The 17,509-nt window shown below is 30.0% G+C and overlaps 2 protein-coding genes across 2 annotated transcripts; both read left to right on the top strand.

Annotated features, from left to right (window-relative positions):
- Positions 1–7,248: 7,248 nt before the first annotated feature.
- On the top strand, positions 7,249–9,922 carry LOC102608507 (putative 12-oxophytodienoate reductase 11). Its single transcript, XM_006494157.4, has 5 exons — positions 7,249–7,411; positions 7,615–7,755; positions 8,215–8,345; positions 8,644–8,805; positions 9,259–9,922. The coding sequence occupies exons 1-5, from the start codon at positions 7,332–7,334 to the stop codon at positions 9,846–9,848; spliced, it is 1,104 nt and encodes a 367-aa protein (XP_006494220.3). The 5' UTR covers positions 7,249–7,331; the 3' UTR covers positions 9,849–9,922.
- Positions 9,923–10,631: 709 nt separating this feature from the next.
- Positions 10,632–17,292, top strand: LOC107174823 (putative 12-oxophytodienoate reductase 11). The gene is made up of 5 exons (XM_052440988.1): positions 10,632–10,636; positions 12,176–12,316; positions 13,195–13,325; positions 13,767–13,949; positions 17,228–17,292. The coding sequence occupies exons 1-5, from the start codon at positions 10,632–10,634 to the stop codon at positions 17,290–17,292; spliced, it is 525 nt and encodes a 174-aa protein (XP_052296948.1).
- Positions 17,293–17,509: the final 217 nt, after the last annotated feature.

The following is a 17,509-nucleotide window of genomic DNA, read 5'->3' as shown; positions in this document are numbered from 1 at the left end:
GCAAGAATAAAAAGACCAAGAAAATTTTTTTCAAAAAAAAAAAAAAAACACATTCAAGAAAAAAGGCAATTGTTATGTTTGTGGCAAACCTGGACATTTTGCTAATAAATGTAGATACAAAAAGGGAGATCACAAGCCTCCTAAGGCCATTTGGTCAATGGGGAAGATATTATTGCCACTGTGGTGGTCTCTCAAGCGAACATGATTGTTGCTGAGGGAAACAAAGAATGGGTGATGGATTCTGGCACTACCAAACACATTTGTAGTGACATAAATTCTTTCTTTGAGTATGTTTAATTGAGTGATGGAGAAGAACAAGTGTATCTTGGTGATTCCCACTCTATTCCAGTTATGGGAAAAGGGAAAATTCTTCTAAAATTGACTTATGGAAAAATCCTTTCATTGAACAATGTACTACATGTTCCCAATATTAGATATAATTTAATTTCTGTATTTGTACTTGGGAAAGCAGGTGTAAAAGTCTCCTTTGAAGGAGATAAAATTGTAATGACTAAAAATGGGGTTTTTGTTGGAAAGGATATTGCTTTGGTGATTTGTTCAAGATTAATGTACTCGACATAATTATTAATAATAAAGTCTCTCCTTCTTCTTATATTGTTGACTCTGTTGATTTATGACATGGTAGATTAGGTCATGTGAATTTTTCTTATTTAAAGAAAATGAAAGATATTGGCTTACTATCTAATATTAGTGTATCAAACATTGGAAAATGTGATATATGTGTGGAGTCTAAGTCCACATAAAGGACATGTAACCTAATTCTTAAGAGAGAAATTGAATTTATCAGTTTAATTCACAATGACCTTGGAAATTTAAAACAAACCATGACCAGAGGAGGTAAAAGATTCTATGTCACATTTATTGATGATTTATCAAGATATACTAAGGTGTATTTATTGAGAAATAAAGATGAAGTGGGTGAAAAGTTCTCAATTTATAAAAATGAAGTTGAAAATCAACTTGGGAAGAAAATAAAAAAAATTAAGAACTAATAGAGGAGTTGAGTATGAATCTAACATGTTCAATGCCTTTTGTGAGAATCATGGCATTATTCATGAAATTACACCTCCTTATTCACCCAAATCAAATGGGATTGTTGAGAGGAAAAATATAACTCTAAAAGAAATGATGAATGCAATGCTTGTAAGTTCTGGAGCTCCTATGAATTTGTGGGGGGAAGCTATTCTTACAACTTGTCACCTACAAAATAAAATTCCATACAAGAAAACTGGCAAGACCCCGTACGAGTTATGGAGAGGTTTTCAGCCCAATTTATCATATCTCAAAGTGTGGGGGTACCTTGCAAAGGTCGTAATACCCTATCCTAAAAGAAGCAGGATATGGCCTAAAATTTTTGATTGTATGTTCATAGGATATGCTCAAAATAGCACCGCATTTAAATTCTTGGTACTTGAAGATAAAAATAAAGTATTTGATCTAAATACAATTATTGAGTCTAAAAATGCTGAGTTCTTTGAATATGTTTTTTCTAAGAAAGTGCATATAGACACAACATTATCTCATGTCGATTTACAAAGTAATTCTCCTGAAAGTTCAGATATTGAATTAAGGAGAAGTAAAAGAATAAGAAAAGCTACTGATTTTGGTGGTGATTTCTATGTCTTTTTAACTGAAAATGACCCTCAAACATTTGAGGAATCTATGACTTCTCATGATGCTCCATTCTGGAAAGAGGCTATCAATAATGAGATGGATTCAATTATGAGTAATCATGTATGGGAAATTGTTAACTTACCTCCTGATGTCAAGCCAATTGGGTGTAAATGAATATTTAAAAAGAAGTTAAAGGCCGATGGATCAATTGACAAATATAAGGTAAGATTAATTGCCAACGGATTTACTCAAAAGAAAGACAGATTATTTTGATACTTATGCTCCTGTAACACAAATTACATCTATAAGAGTTTTGATTGTATTAGATGCAATACACAATTTGTATATTCATAAAATGGATGTAAAAATTGTATTTTTAAATGGAGATTTAATGAAGAAATATATATGATGCAAACTCAAGGTTGGATATTTCCAGGTACAGAGCATAAGGTTTGCAAGCTAATTAAGTCATTATATGGCTTAAAACAAGCGCCAAAACAATTGCATGAGAAATTTGATCATGTATTAGCATCAAATGGATATTGAATCAATGATTAAGATAAATGTGTATATTATAAATCTTTTGATACTAATCTATATGTGATCATTTGGTTGTATGTTAATGATATGAGATGAGAGGCCTTTGGGGCCCGTCTGAACACACATAGAGGCTTTGGGCCGTGTGTTTGGGCGCTTTTGCCTTTTAGGGGCATATGCATGCGGTATGATGATTATAGTGATACAATTATTGGGATACAGAGATACAGATATTGAGATACAAAGATACAGATATGAGATACAGATCAGTTATTGAGATACAAAGATACATATATGAGATACAAATCAGTTATTGAGATACGATTTGTTATTGAGATACAGAGATACATATATGAGATACAGATCAGTTATTGAGATACAGAGATACAAATATAGGATACAGATCAGTTCTTGAGATACAGTGATACAGATATGGAATACAGATCAGTTATTGAGATACAGAGATACAATGATACAGATATGGGATACAGATAAGTTATTGAGATACAGAGATACAGTGATACAGATATGAAATACAGATAGTTGAGATACAGATGAGATACAGGCCTTTGGGGCCCGTCTGAGTACACACAGAGGCTTTGGGCCGTGTGCTTGGGCGCTTTTGTCCTTTGGAGACTAGATTATGCATGCAGAGATATGATGAGATATGAGATGGTATTTCCCTGTCTATCCGTGTAGCTTCGGGGCGTGACGTTACCCAGATAGTACGTCATTGCCCGTCCGTTGAGGTCCGGATATGATAAGATTTTCCCCCATCTATCCGTTGTAGCTCCGGGGCATGATGGTTCCCTGATTGCCCGTCCGTCGAGGTCCGGATATGATAAGATTATTCCCCTGGGGTACTTGTTTGATGATAGTTTTGGTATTCAGTATTTGATATGATAAGTATTATGATTCTATTGATTTTATGCAGATTTATATACTATAGTATTTCAGTGATTGATTTGAATTAAATAAGTTTGTATAAGTTCTTATGATATTTTGATGAAATTGATTTGAGAAATTGATTTGAGAAAGATTAAATCATTTTAAATAAATTTATTTTTCAAGAACTACTATCCACTCACTGAGCTCACTGAGTTTTATACTCACCCCGTTTTTATTATATTTTCCCCCCCATAGGAGATTTACAGATACATCAGTTGCCCCGGTAATGAATGTTAATTTTGAAATTGTGGCCACGTAATGGTGTTAGGAGTCGCAGATTTAATTATTTTGAGTTTTGGGATATTGCGAATTGTATTTATTTATTATATTTTGTAATTAAGGATAATCGATGTATTTTAATATTAAAATGATTTGGGTGATATTTGATATGTTGACTTGAGGAGTTGGTTATGAAGAAGGATGAATGAATATTGAATTATTTTGGGAGTATTGTTTTGTAAATTGCAGGGTGGGAATGTTTCATTTATAAGGGAGATTTTGCCGAAATTTTTATAGAATTTCTTAGATATCTTAATTAATATCGATTCGAGTTTACGAGTTTAGATAGACTCGCCTTGGGGGTGCGGGGCGGGTCGTTTCACCTTTAGATTGGTGAAGTTGATTCTAGTTTCTGATAGGATATTATTTTTGAGCGGATTCTTTCTTATTGTCCTTCTTGTAAGCACCTTGGCCATTCTACAAATGATTGCTATACGGCTAATCCTTGGCTTTTGAAGCCTCAATAACATGCTAATGAGCCTTAAGGTAGAGATACTACTGATAAGGGTAAGCAACCTATGTCTATTGTAGATGTTCAACCTCGGGTTCCCACTGTTCCTCAGTACGTTGTTACAGATAATTGGCTGGGGGCTTGTTACTCAGCCTTACTTTGTTTAGGGGCAGTCTTCTAGTTTGCCTCAGTAGCTTATACCCTACTGAGGGTGCCTCTTCGGATGCTAGAATCCCTACTTCTGATGCTCAGAATGATAAGGTGGATCTAGTTGACCAGGTTCGGCCTAATACTAATTGCACTAATGATCTTGTTGTTGATGATATTGCCATTCTTGTTCAGTCTGATCTAGTTGTTGCTCCTTGAGGATCATGGTGATTCTTCTCTATGGAGCCCCGTTGATATGACCAGTGATGGTAATGATATGTTTTTGAATTATCCGGGTGCTTAGAGGGTATTCGTGTGCTCTAATTTCTTTCTATCTACAGTGGATGATATTCGCACAATGGTTATGAATTTCAATTCCCACTCTATGGAGATTCCTTCTCATTCTGATGAGAATGTTAGCTTTGAAGGGAATATGGTGGCTGATGCATTTTAGTGTTGCTAGCCCACGTGCCTCTTGTTCAAAGAAGGGCTTCAAATTAGTCACCAGATGGAAGTATCGTAAGCAGTACTTTGGGCATTAGCTCACTTTCATATGGTTTCTTTTGTTAGGCTTTGCCTTAGGGTGTTCTCTTGCTTATTTTTTATTTCTTTTATTTGCTTTTGCTAATTTTCTCTTTTAGGCTATTTCTTTCTTTGACTTAGAAGTTTTGGTTTATTTTTCCCTCTAAATATTTTTTTTTTAATTTATTTTACAGGTAAAGAGGTCTCGCCTAACCTCCCCAATAATAATTTTTAAATTAAAAAAAAAAACTTGTAGTGCTTGCAAAACAGTGTAATCAGCTAGTTTTCATATCCCTCATAGCTAGTTACTTTCCATCTGTTTTCCTTTGTCATTCTAAGAGTCAAATCTAGAATATAAATCAAATGATGTCTATGTCATATTATATAATTTCGGGTCTAAGTTCTATACCTCTTATATGTATTCAAATGAAGTGAGCCTTGATTATAAAAAATATTAAATTATTAATTTTGAGACCATTCAAAATTCAAACAAGAATCAAGTAGTCTCACAGTTTGACACGTATAAGTTTATACAGATACTAGAGCTTGTATCTTTCAATTTAAATATTTGTTAATTTATTCTGTTGCTTCTGGAAACATCAAACATGGCAGCCGCCGACGCCATTCCTCTTCTCACACGATACAAAATGGGGCCATTCAATCTCTCTCACACGTACGGTTCTGTTTGTAATTTATTAACATTAATGAATTTTTTATTTTAAAAATGTAATTTATTAATTTTTTTTTAAAAAATTAATTATTATTATATTTTTTTGCAAAATAGTTTTTCGCTCCACTAGGAAGAATTAGATCGTTCAACAACATTCCACAGCCACATGCCATTTTTTATTACTCTCAGCGAACTAATAGCTGTTTTCTCATTGCTGAAGCAAATAGGATCTCAGACACTGCTCAAGGGTAATTGTGTTACTATTTTTTTCCTTTCCACTCCTTTTTTTTTTTAATTCACAAATTTAAATTTTTATGGAAAATATTAAAATAGGGTGTCTATTGTCAAAACAAATGCCACACGGTTCCCAATTTTTTTTTTCCAGTGATATTAACTTTTAAGGCTGTTTTTTTTTTTCAATTGAACTTATGTTGAGTATTTTCGGAAAACTATATTTAAATAATCGGTGCCTCTAACTATGGATTTTGTTAGATTTTTTTTTAAATTTTCAATTTGTTACAGTAGAACCTCTATGAATTAATAAGATTGGGATCATATAAAATCTATTAATTATAAAAAAAATTAAATAATTGATAAATTAATAATTTATTAATTTACAGAGTTATTTTCAATTCAATTAACATACATCAATAATATTTCATAATTTCTTATTATAATTTGAGAAAGTGACCACAGAATTTTTAAATGCAATAAGAAAAATAAGAGATGAAATCTAACTAGATTTAAATTTTAAGGAAAAACAAGTATAAAATAAAGTCATATTTTCTGTAAATAAGTAACAATAGTCATATTTTATATAATTAAAATATCATAGTCAAATACATTTGTAATTTTAGAAAATTATTAATTATGATTTGAATGGAACCACAAAGTTGAATAAGATTTTTTTAGAAAAGTATTATCTTGTTATTTTATTGAAATTATTAATTTAGTCTATTGGTCCAAGTTGGGACCATCAAAATTTATTATTTAATAGAGATTATTAATTTATAGGTGTTCTACTGTATATAACTATTTACTGTTTTTTTTGCATACATGCATAGCTTGACTTGTTTAGAGGTTCTCTTTTGGAAAGTTCTTAATCTCTTTCACAGGAATAAGACTCATTGTGTAATTTTTCTTTTCCTACTAATAAAACTTCTCTCCTACCGTGGAGGTTCACCTTAAAAAAAAAAAAATTGGGGCCATTTCATGTTTATGATGCGCATTTGAGAAACATGTTTATATTACCAAATGTATGATAGATTAAAAAAATTATTTTACATAATCTAAATAATACATTTGCAATAGTAGTGTGGGAGAAATTTTTGAGGATTACACGGTACCAAAACGCACTGTAAAAATAAATGCTAGAAAGATGGACCACACGATAGAAACACCAAGGGGGGTCACACGGTACTTTATTTTGGGTGATGGAGCCTACTTTTAAAGTGACTCTGATTGTGAAATTCATTCTAAGTGACCTTTTTTCATTCAGATAAAAATTATAAAAATTTACTTTTTCTATTTAGATATAAATGTTTGAAAATCAGACATAAGTTTCAAAAAACAAACAAGAATATTTTAAAAAATGTCTGAAATCTTTCATAGAGATAAGACTCATTGCGTCCCCCCAACCGGGTGTAATTTTTCTTTTCCTACTAATAAAACTTCTCTCCTACTGTGGAGGTTCACCTTAAAAAAAAAAAAATTAGAGGCCATTTCTTGTTTATGATGCGCATTTGAGAAACATGTTTATATTACCAAATGTATGATAGATTAAAAAAAAAAATTTTACATAATCTAAATAATACATTTGCAATATATATATGATGCAAAAATCATATTACCAAATTGATAAAATAACCAGGCTATGTTGTAATTAAGAAAGAAAAAAAGGGGAAGGTAAATAGAAGTTCCACAGCAGACGGGAGATCTAATTGCAAACATCAATCTGCGTTACTCCTCTCTTTACATTTTCTTTAGCAATAATTGACTTTTGCTCCCACGAGACTCAAATTTAGACTTTTCTGATTTGAATTATTTGATCATCTTTTCTATAAAATAGAATGTTGATGGGAGAAGAAGCAATAAGCGGAGAAGAGAATAAGGCAAGGCAGAGTTAAAAGATTAATTGCATCAATGGAAGCGGCCGCCACCACCACCACCAATATTCCCCTTCTCACAGCTTATAAAATGGGACAATTCAATCTCTCTCACAGGTTCCTTTGCTTATATAATTATTTTATCTACTAAGTTTTTCTTCTAATGTTTGTACGACGACATTATTATTTATATTTTTAAGAAACTCGGCTTAATGGGTGAAAAAAATTTAGTCATAAATGTTGCTTGTTAGTAATTTATCAACTTTTTTTGAGAATTTATTTTAATTAACATGAACTAATGGATTTGCTTATTTTTGCAGAATGGTATTGGCTCCATTGACAAGAATTAGATCATACAACCACATTCCACAGCCACATGCCATTTTATATTATTCTCAGCGCACTACTAACGGTGGTTTTCTCATTGCTGAAGCAACTGGGGTTTCCAACACTGCTCAAGGGTAATTTTGTGAATATATTTTTGCTTCCTTTTTTCCGGTAATTAAACGCATGTCATTTGCATATGTGAATTCTATGAAAAACATAAATATATTTTCAAAATTAATTCCATATGATTCCCAATTTCTTTTTCAAGTCATATTGAACTAATTGGATTTTTTTTTTTAAATTTCTGTTGAGTGTTTCCGTATATTATATATTGATGCCCTACTTTTAGATGATGCAAAACGATTTTTCTTTGAAGTGTGATTGCAAAGTCTCTGCCAATTGTTTTCCAGAATCATCAAAAAAGTGCTTTCAGAAAAAAAGGGGTACTTTGAAATCATAAAAAAAAATTTATTGTTCGAGAAACTAAGAAGTAATGTTGATGTAAGTTGAATAGTAATTTCAAAGGGTAGCATAAAAAGCAGATTTTGGAGAAATAATTTTGATAATAACCATTTAATTTAAATAAATTGAAGGTATCCAAACACACCTGGAATTTGGACAAAGGAGCAAGTGGAAGCTTGGAAACCAATTGTGGATGCTGTTCATCAGAAGGGTGGCATCATCTTTTGCCAAATTTGGCATGTAGGCAGAGTCTCTAATTATGGTATGATCAAAAGGTTAATAGACTCAAGAAATATTTTTGTTCAAAAAGAAACGATAAAACTAACCTCTTGTTACAAATATTTTAAAAAATAGAGATTAATGAGGTCGATTTTAAAGGAAATAGATACTCAACAAGAATCTTTTAGATAAATAAAAAATTCAGTTAAGTCGTGTCCTTGTTTGGAACAGTTTCTTAATCATTATAATGTTTTTTTGGGTTTTTTAAAAAAAAAACTAATTTCTGATTATTTAGTGCAAATAGTGCGAATTTTAATATGATAAATATTTAATGAACACAGGCCTTCAGCCAAATGGAGAAGCTCCAATCTCAAGTACTTCTAAGGGAGTGACGCCCGGCGTAGACGGACTAGACTGGTCACCTCCTCGTCCATTGAGCATAGAAGAAATCCCAAAAATTGTAAATGACTTCAGACTTGCCGCTCGAAATGCAATTGAAGCAGGTAACCCTGATCATATCTTAAAATACATATACGACGTCTGACATTTTATGAAATACGAATTTGAGTAATATATTATTGTTTTACTTTCTTTTATGCTATTCTTTGCCACAAATCGAAGCAACTAACAAGTCCTTTTTTAAAAAATGGGCCATAGACATTTTAATTCGAAATTGTGTTTTTATATATTATATGAAAAATTTTAATTTACTCCTATTTAGAATGACAATCTTCAATTTACCTTTTAAAAATATAAAAACATTAATTAATCTCATTCATTGTTAAAAAACTTGAAAAAAAATCATCACGTACCTCCATTGCTATCATCTTTTGAACGAAAAATGGGGTGACTTGAGGTGTTCACACCTTCAGAAGATAAATTGAAAATTGTCATTCTATTGGAGAATTAATTGAAGTTTACCGGTGCTTATTTTAACTTGGGATACCATTTCATAGGTTTTGATGGGGTTGAAATTCATGGAGCAAATGGATACCTGATCGATCAATTCATGAAAGATCAAGTAAATGACAGGACGGATGAATACGGCGGAAGCCTAGAAAATCGATGCCGATTCGCGTTGGAAATAGTTGAAGCTGTGGTTAGTGAAATCGGAGCTGAAAGAGTTGGCATGAGACTATCACCTTATGCTAGTTACATGGAAACTGGAGACTCAAATCCGGAAGCACTTGGCCTGTACATGGCGAAAGCACTTAACATATTTAAGCTTCTTTATCTACACGTAATCGAGCCAAGGATGATTCAACTCACTGACAAGTCTGAAACTCAACACAGCTTATTGTCGATGAGAAGAGCTTTTGAGGGAACTTTCATTGCTGCTGGAGGATATAATAGAGATGAAGGCAACAAAGCTGTTGCAGCGAATTATGCAGATTTGGTTGCTTTTGGCCGTCTGTTTTTAGCTAATCCGGATTTGCCGAAGCGCTTTGAGCTGAATGCACCTTTGAACAAGTACAACAGGAGCACGTTTTACATTCCTGATCCTGTTGTTGGCTACACAGATTATCCTTTCCTAAAATTAGCTTAAGTTTTTTAAAAAAAATTATTAAGTGAGAATGAGAGCGACATTGATTAAAGTGAAATTTGCGAAATTTTTTTCTTGATTTTTGTTGTTATTAATCATTATTTCATAAATAATCGTAGATAAAAAATTTAATTGAGTTCAAATTCGATTTGATTCTTTGTTTATTAATTCTGTACAACAAACTTAACAATTCAGAACGGGGATTTAGATTTAATTCGTTTACTAAATTGGTCAAATTTTGAATTCACTGAGGATTTGTTACAAACTCTTGTGTTCAAAAATAATAAATACACTAAGCTGAATGCACCTTTGAACAAGTACAAAAAATATTAAAAAATAATAAATACACTAAGCCTTTGATTACATGATATGGTTTCCCATCAGGCGACTAGCAAAAGATCAAAGCTTTTGGCACCTACAAGTAAGAAAATAAAAAAATTAAACAACTCACAATTTTCCGTTGATTATTGAACACTCGTTAATTTGAAAAAAGAGCATCATTAATTTTAGGGGTGATTGTCAGTATTTCCGTACTATCATTTATCTTTTATTATTTTTATAATGATCAATAATGTCTAACCGTATTACCTTTATTTTTAAATATATTTTTATTTTTATTTATTATAAATAAAATAAAATTATATAAACAGCATTTATATAAAAATTAAGTATTAAAAAAATATGTGTTTCGGTGAATAAGAAGATATTTTTCTTTTACTTATTTTCCTTTAAATGTTTTAGTGCAAGGAGAGTTTGAGGGTATTAGAAAAACAGTAAAGAGCGTAAATGATGTATATTAATTTTAGGAAAAAATTGACAATCCCCCTCAATTTTAGTCTTCTAAAAATTTAAATAAATATATTAGTTGGGTGTTTCATAACATACTATTCAATATATTTTTAGGATAAATGCTCGTTTAATCCCTTTGTTTTTGACTTAAGTGTTTATTTAGTCTCTATATTTGTTAAAATACCTCAAAACATTCCTATAGTAAAATATGTTACATTCTTACCCTTATTTTTTCTTTTCTTTTTCAATTATATCTTTCCGACAATATTTTTGACATTAATTAATTTATCAACAAAAAATTTAATTAGCAAATTAATGAATAATTATTTATTAGTAAATCAAAGAATAAATATCAATGTAAAACAACTAATATTTTTTGTACATGTGCAACAATTTTACTAATAATTATTTATAAATAAATTAATACAAGCCAACTTAAAGTACTTTTTAATATCCTTATAACAATCTTACTAATACTTATTTCATAAAAATTAATTTATCAAATTAATCTTGAAATAAAATAATAATATAAAAATTTGTGTAAATTTTAATATTACTTTTAAGGTTGATTTGATAAATTATCATTTTTTTTCTTTTAATTGATATCCCTAAAAATATTACTATAAAGAAAAGAAAAGAAAAACATATGGGTTGGAGTGTAGTATATTTAATAATAAAGTTATCTTATTGTATTTTTTAGATAATAAAATTAAATAAATACTTAATTAAAAATATAAAGCCTAACGAACATTTACCTTTTTTTTTTTCTATTCACGTGGTGGAAATCTTATGGAAAAAAGAGACCGTCATTTAATTTTATACTCCCAGAAATTTCAATTTTTGTATTAATTAGTTCGCGTTTCATAATTGACCGTTTGATATATAATTTGGACTTATTAATTACACGCCAGATGGAAGTTAAGTGCACACATCAATTTGAATCACTCCTCTCTTTAAATTTTCTTTTACTTTTAGACCAGGAGATTCAAATTTAGACTTTTCTAATTTGAATTATTTGCTCATCTTTTCTATAAAATCAGATGTTGAAGGTAGAAGAAGCTATGAGCAGAGAAAGAGATTGAGGCAAGACAGAGTTGAAAGATTGCATCAATGGGAGCAGCCGCCATTTACCTAATAATTTTTTTATCGAAGATTAATTATTCGTTTACTTAATTTTTTGGCTACTATTTTTTTCTTCTAATATTTTTATGAGAATATCACTATTTATATCTTTAAGGACAATAATGCTAAGGATCTTAAACATTGGACTCCCAACTTGAGTCTTATTGCTGTATCATTAATTTATTAGATGATAGATTTTCATAACTTATAAAATTACTTAACTGCTATCCAATGGATGAATATCATATTAGTTAGGATTTAAATTAAGACTTATATACTTGGATACCTAACATTACTCTTTTGAGAAACTCTGGAGAAAAGATCTTAGTCATAAATGTTACTTGTTAGTAATTTATTAACTTTTTCTTTGAGAATTTATTTTAATTAACATGAAATATTGGATTTATTTATTTTTGCAGAATAGTATTGGCTCCGTTGACAAGAGTTAGATCATACAACAACATTCCGCAGCCACACGCCATTCTTTATTATTCTCAGCGCACAACTAATGGTGGTTTTCTCATTGCTGAAGCAACTGGGGTCTTTGATACCGTTCAAGGGTAATTTGTAATTATATCTTCATTTAAAAAAAAATTAAATGCATGTCATTTTCGTATGTAAATATAATGTATCAAAATAAATGCCATACGATCGATTTTTTAATTTTAGTTATGTTATGTATTTTTCGTAAACTATAGGTTGATGCCCTACTTTTAGATGATGCAAAACGATTTTTCTTTGAAGTGTGATTGAAAAGGCTCTGCCAATTGTTTTTATTTGGATGTCCAAAAAAATGTCTCCAGAAAAAGGAGTTTGTAAATTCAGAGAAAAGTTAAAAAAGAAAAAAATCAGACGATCGAAAAACAGAGCAAAGGAAAAAAATCATAAAAAATTTTAATGTGCCTTTAGTATTATTTTTCAAATGGTTTTGTATTTATTTTGTAATAAAGAAATAATTAATTTTTAATTGCTAACACTTTAATTAAAATGTACTGATTTACTGAAAATAATTTTAAATTAATTTCTGTCATTTCTTTTTTAATTAACTATTTTTAGCACAATATATTTAATAAATTTAAACACAAGAAAAATGAAAATTGTAATGACATGAAAATTGTAAAACACAATATGGATGTTCTCAGCATTCCTTTGTTAAAGTAGAAAATGGGTTGTATGACTAAGATGTGTCATTTTTTGAGTAATTAGTAATTTTTTCTAAGATCCAAATAAATTAATTATATTATCTCACTAATCAATTAATGAATTTACAATTAATGAATGTCACATCTTTTAGAATAATTTTTTGAGTTAAAAAATTTAGGATGGATACCACTGCTCAATTAAAATTTAGAAATTCATTTTACGTTGCATGTAGCAAAAGAAGCACATTTTGGAGAATCAATTTTGACAATAACCACTTAATTTAAATAAATTGAAGGTATCCAAACACTCCTGGAATTTGGACAAAAGAGCAAGTGGAAGCTTGGAAACCAATTGTGGATGCTGTTCATCAGAAGGGTGGAACCTTCTTTTGTCAGCTTTGGCACGTAGGCCGAGTATCTACCTTTGGTATGAAACCCAAATCCAATTTAGAAAGACTTTTTATTTTTTTTTTATTTTTAAGTGCATTCCATTAAAAAGAAAAAGTAGTCGACAAATTTTTTTAATTAGAACATTTTTCTTTATTTTAACGAAAAACTACAACAAAGAGAGAGAATATTTTAAAATATTTATATAGTGTACTGCCAATTTGTGAGTTTGACATGGATTTATATTTTAAGCTTGATCTGAATGCGAAAAACTAAAAATACTAATGTGCAATTTTTGTTTTCAAGATAAACCTAATCTTGCCAATAAATTGAATCATTCATCTGAAATGGTTCTAAATCAATACAATGTTTTTAATTTTTTAATTTCTCTACGTAATGATTTATTTAGTTAACAACTATTTTTTAAAATTTGGCTCCGATAATGCTAATTGTAAATGATACTTGTAATATTTAAACATAGGCCTTCAGCCAAATGGAAAAGCTCCGATCTCAAGTACCAATAAGGGAGTGACACCTGGCCTAGACGGGCAAGATTGGTCATCTCCTCGACCGTTGAGAACAGAAGAAATCCCCCAAATTGTCAATGATTTTAGACTTGCTGCTCGTAATGCCATTGAAGCAGGTAAAATATATAAATATGCGTGTACTTTGATTACTGTTTTACTCTGTTTTGATGCAATAAATTGTTTTTATGCTACAAAGAAATCCTGTATATTGCTTGAAATCCTTATTTTAACAAACGATCAAAGCTTTTAGCATCTACAAGTAAGAAAATAAAAAAAATAAACAACTCACAATTTTCCGTCGACTATTGAACGTTTGTTACTTTGAAAAAAAGAGCACCATTAATTTTAGGGGTGATTGTCAGTACTTCCGTATCATCATTTATCTTTTATTATTTTTATAATTATCAATAACTTTTAACCGTATTATCTTTATTTTTATATATATTTATTATAAATTAAATTAAATTATATAAACAACATTTACATAAAAATTAAGTATTAAAAAATATGTGTTTCGGTGAATAAAAAATCAATAAGAAGATATTTTTCTTTTACTTATTTTCCTTTAAATGTTTGAGTGCAAGGAGAGTTTTAGGGTATTAGAGAAACAGTAAGAGAATAAATGACGTATATTGATTTTAGGAAAAAAGTTAAAGATCCCCCTCAATATTAGTCTTCTAAAAATTTAAATAAATATATTAGTTTGGTGTTTCATAATTGAATATTCAATATATTTTTAGGGTAAATTCTTGTTTAGTCCCTTTGTTTTTTACTTGAGTGATTATTCAGTCCCTATATTTTTAAAAATTACTCAAAACATCATATAGTAAAATATATTACATTCTTACCCTTACTTTTTCTTTTCTTTTACAATTATATCTTTCCGAAAATATTCTTGACATTAATTAATTTATCAACAAAAATTTTGATTAGCAAATTTATGAATAATTATTTATTAGTAAATCAAAGAATAAATATCAGTGCAAAAGAACTAATATTTTTTGTACTTGTGCAACAATTATACTAATAATTATTTATAAATAAATTAATACAAGCGAACTTAAAGCACTTTTTAATATCCTTATAATAATCTTACTAATAATTATTTCATAAAATTTAATTTATCAAATTAATCTTAAAATATAATAATATAAAGGCTGTGCAAATTTTTATATTACTTTTAAAGTTGATTTGATAAATTATCATTGTTTTCTTTTAATTGATATACTTAAAAAATTACTATAAAGAAAAAAAAAACGTATGGGTTGGAGTGTAATATATTTAACAATGAAGGTATCTTGTGATATTTTTTAAATATTAAAATTAAATAAACACTTAATTAAAAATGTAAGGACTAACAAACATTTACCTTTTTTTTTTTCATTCACGTGGTGGAAATCTTATGGAAAAAAGAGACCGTTATTTAATTTTATACTTCCAGAATTTTCAATTTTTGTATTAGTTCGCGTTTCATATTTGACTGTTTGATATATAATTTGGACTCATTAATTACTAGCCAGATGGAAGGTAAGTACAAGTTACTCGCTAGATGAAAAATCTAATTGCATACATCACTCCTCTCTTTAAATTTTCTTTTACTTTTATCCCAGGAGATTCAAATTCAGACTTTTCTAATTTGAATTATATGCTCATCTTCTCTATAAAATCAGATGTTGAAGGGAGAAGAAGCTATAAGCAGAGAAAGAGATTGAGGCAAGACAGAGTTGAAAGATTGCATCAATGGCAGGAGCCGCCACCACCACCGTTCCTCTTCTCACTCCCTACAGAATGGGACAGTTCAATCTCTCTCACAGGTTCCTTTACCTAATAATTTTTTATCGAACATTAATTATTCGTTTACTCAATTTTTTGGCTACTATTTTTTTCTTCTAATATTTTTATGAGAACATTATTATTTATATCTTTAACGACAATAATGATAGGGATCTAAACATTGGACTCCCAACTTGAGTCTTATTGCTATGTGTCATTAATTTATTAGATGATAGATTTTCATAACTTGTAAAATTACTTAACTGCTATCCAATGAATGAATATCATATTAGTTATGATTTAAATTAAGACTTATATGCTTGGTTACCTAACATTGCTCTTTTGAGAAACTCTGGAGAAAAGATCTTAGTCATAAATGTTACTTGTTAGTAATTTATTAACTTTTTCTTTGAGAATTTATTTTAATTAGCAAGAAAAAGGGTAATAAAGCAACCTAAGAGGTATGCATATCTAGATCCGATTACATTTGCATTAACAACAACACATGAGATTGAAATTGACAAAACAAAGACTTACTCAGAGGCTGCTAAAAGTGATAGATAATAGAAATGGTAGGAAGCCATGGATAAGGAAATGTAGTCATTGATCAAAAACCATACTTTGGATCCAGTAGAGAGGCTTGCAAACGAGAAATTAGAATGGTGTAAGTCGATTTATAAGGTTAAAGAGGGAATACTAGGTGTTAAATCTAAAGGCTTTACTCAAAAGAAGGGGATTAATTTCACAGAGGTGTTAAGACTATTTAGTCTATTTTATGTTTTAACTCTCTATAGTTTATGCATATTTTTACCATGACATATTGATAAACCATCTTCAGTTTCATGTTCCTCAATTGTTGCACTCATAATCACAGTAGTTTTCATTGCAACTATCAATGTACCAGATGGTAGAGACATATATAGCATAGGAATACCCAAATTTTCGGATCAATCATCTTCTATGATTTTTTCCATTTTAGATATACTTCCACTAAGCCATTTCTTGGTCATTTTTTGTTGAAGGATCAAGCTCAATTCTGGGTTTGCGATCAAGAATGACAAGTCGGTTACATTCTCTAGACCTTTATGACATGTTACTCTTGCATGTATGACATCCCATTTGTAGAGCTTCGGAGGGACTTCTGACATTTATGTATTGTCAGCTGGAAGACTAGGTGACACACGTGATTTTTTACGGGCATCACGTATCAAATTCAACAGCTACATTTGCTGTTTTACATAACAGAGTGGATGAAGCATTGACACGTGTCCAATCAACTGGTGCGAATAGCTGTTAAGGCCGTTATATGCACGGGAAGCTTGTGGGTTTTGATAACAAACCCAGAAATATGCGAGCTGGCTGTTAGCGGACATTTCTAGATGAATATCTCTCTGTATATAAGGCCTCATGAGTGGTTATTAAAATATGGTGATCCTGTCACACACTCTCTGCAACACTGAATCTTGAAAAACTGAAATTAATGAAATCTTGCTTCTCTTTTCGCAATGGATGTAGGTTTGCTTGAAGCCATACCACTATAAATTTCTACTGTCAAATTGTGTAATTTTGTTTCTGTTCTTGTTGTTTTGATTATCATTCTTGAATCGTTAAGAGTCAATTGCATTAAGCTTGATCTTTACAGGTGTAATTCTGAGATTTAAGCGATTAGGAGTGGATCTTGGGGGATTAAACTTGGTTATTTGCTGAGTTTAAATTCAACATTTTTCATGAAGATTGTTCTATAATCCTTGCTAAGTGTTTAGAACATTTTATTTGAACATGTAATTAAAATTAGTCAGTAGTCCAGCAGAGCCTTAAGTGAGGTTTTTCGATTCTATTTTGATCTAAGCCTCATTTTTTACGATCCTTGTTTCTCCGTAACCTTCTTGAGTGGTTTAGAATTTTATTCTTGGCTTTTGTTAAC

Source organism: Citrus sinensis, chromosome 5 (genome assembly GCF_022201045.2).
Source record: "Citrus sinensis cultivar Valencia sweet orange chromosome 5, DVS_A1.0, whole genome shotgun sequence".
Lineage (NCBI taxonomy): Eukaryota > Viridiplantae > Streptophyta > Magnoliopsida > Sapindales > Rutaceae > Citrus > Citrus sinensis.
Note: the sequence above shows the minus strand (reverse complement) of the source record. Positions and strands in the feature narration are given on the sequence as shown.

What these genes read in the sequence shown, in the direction of transcription:
- LOC102608507 (XM_006494157.4), top strand. Translation starts at nt 7,332, where the DNA reads ATGGAAGCGGCCGCCACCACCACCACCAATATTCCCCTTCTCACAGCT. An exon ending in CAATTCAATCTCTCTCACAG is followed by an intron (nt 7,412 to 7,614) that starts GTTCCTTTGCTT and finishes TTATTTTTGCAG; the next exon opens with AATGGTATTGGCTCCATTGA. An exon ending in AGGCAGAGTCTCTAATTATG is followed by an intron (nt 8,346 to 8,643) that starts GTATGATCAAAA and finishes TAATGAACACAG; the next exon opens with GCCTTCAGCCAAATGGAGAA.
- LOC107174823 (XM_052440988.1), top strand. An exon ending in GTCTTTGATACCGTTCAAGG is followed by an intron (nt 12,317 to 13,194) that starts GTAATTTGTAAT and finishes AATAAATTGAAG; the next exon opens with GTATCCAAACACTCCTGGAA. An exon ending in AGGCCGAGTATCTACCTTTG is followed by an intron (nt 13,326 to 13,766) that starts GTATGAAACCCA and finishes ATTTAAACATAG; the next exon opens with GCCTTCAGCCAAATGGAAAA.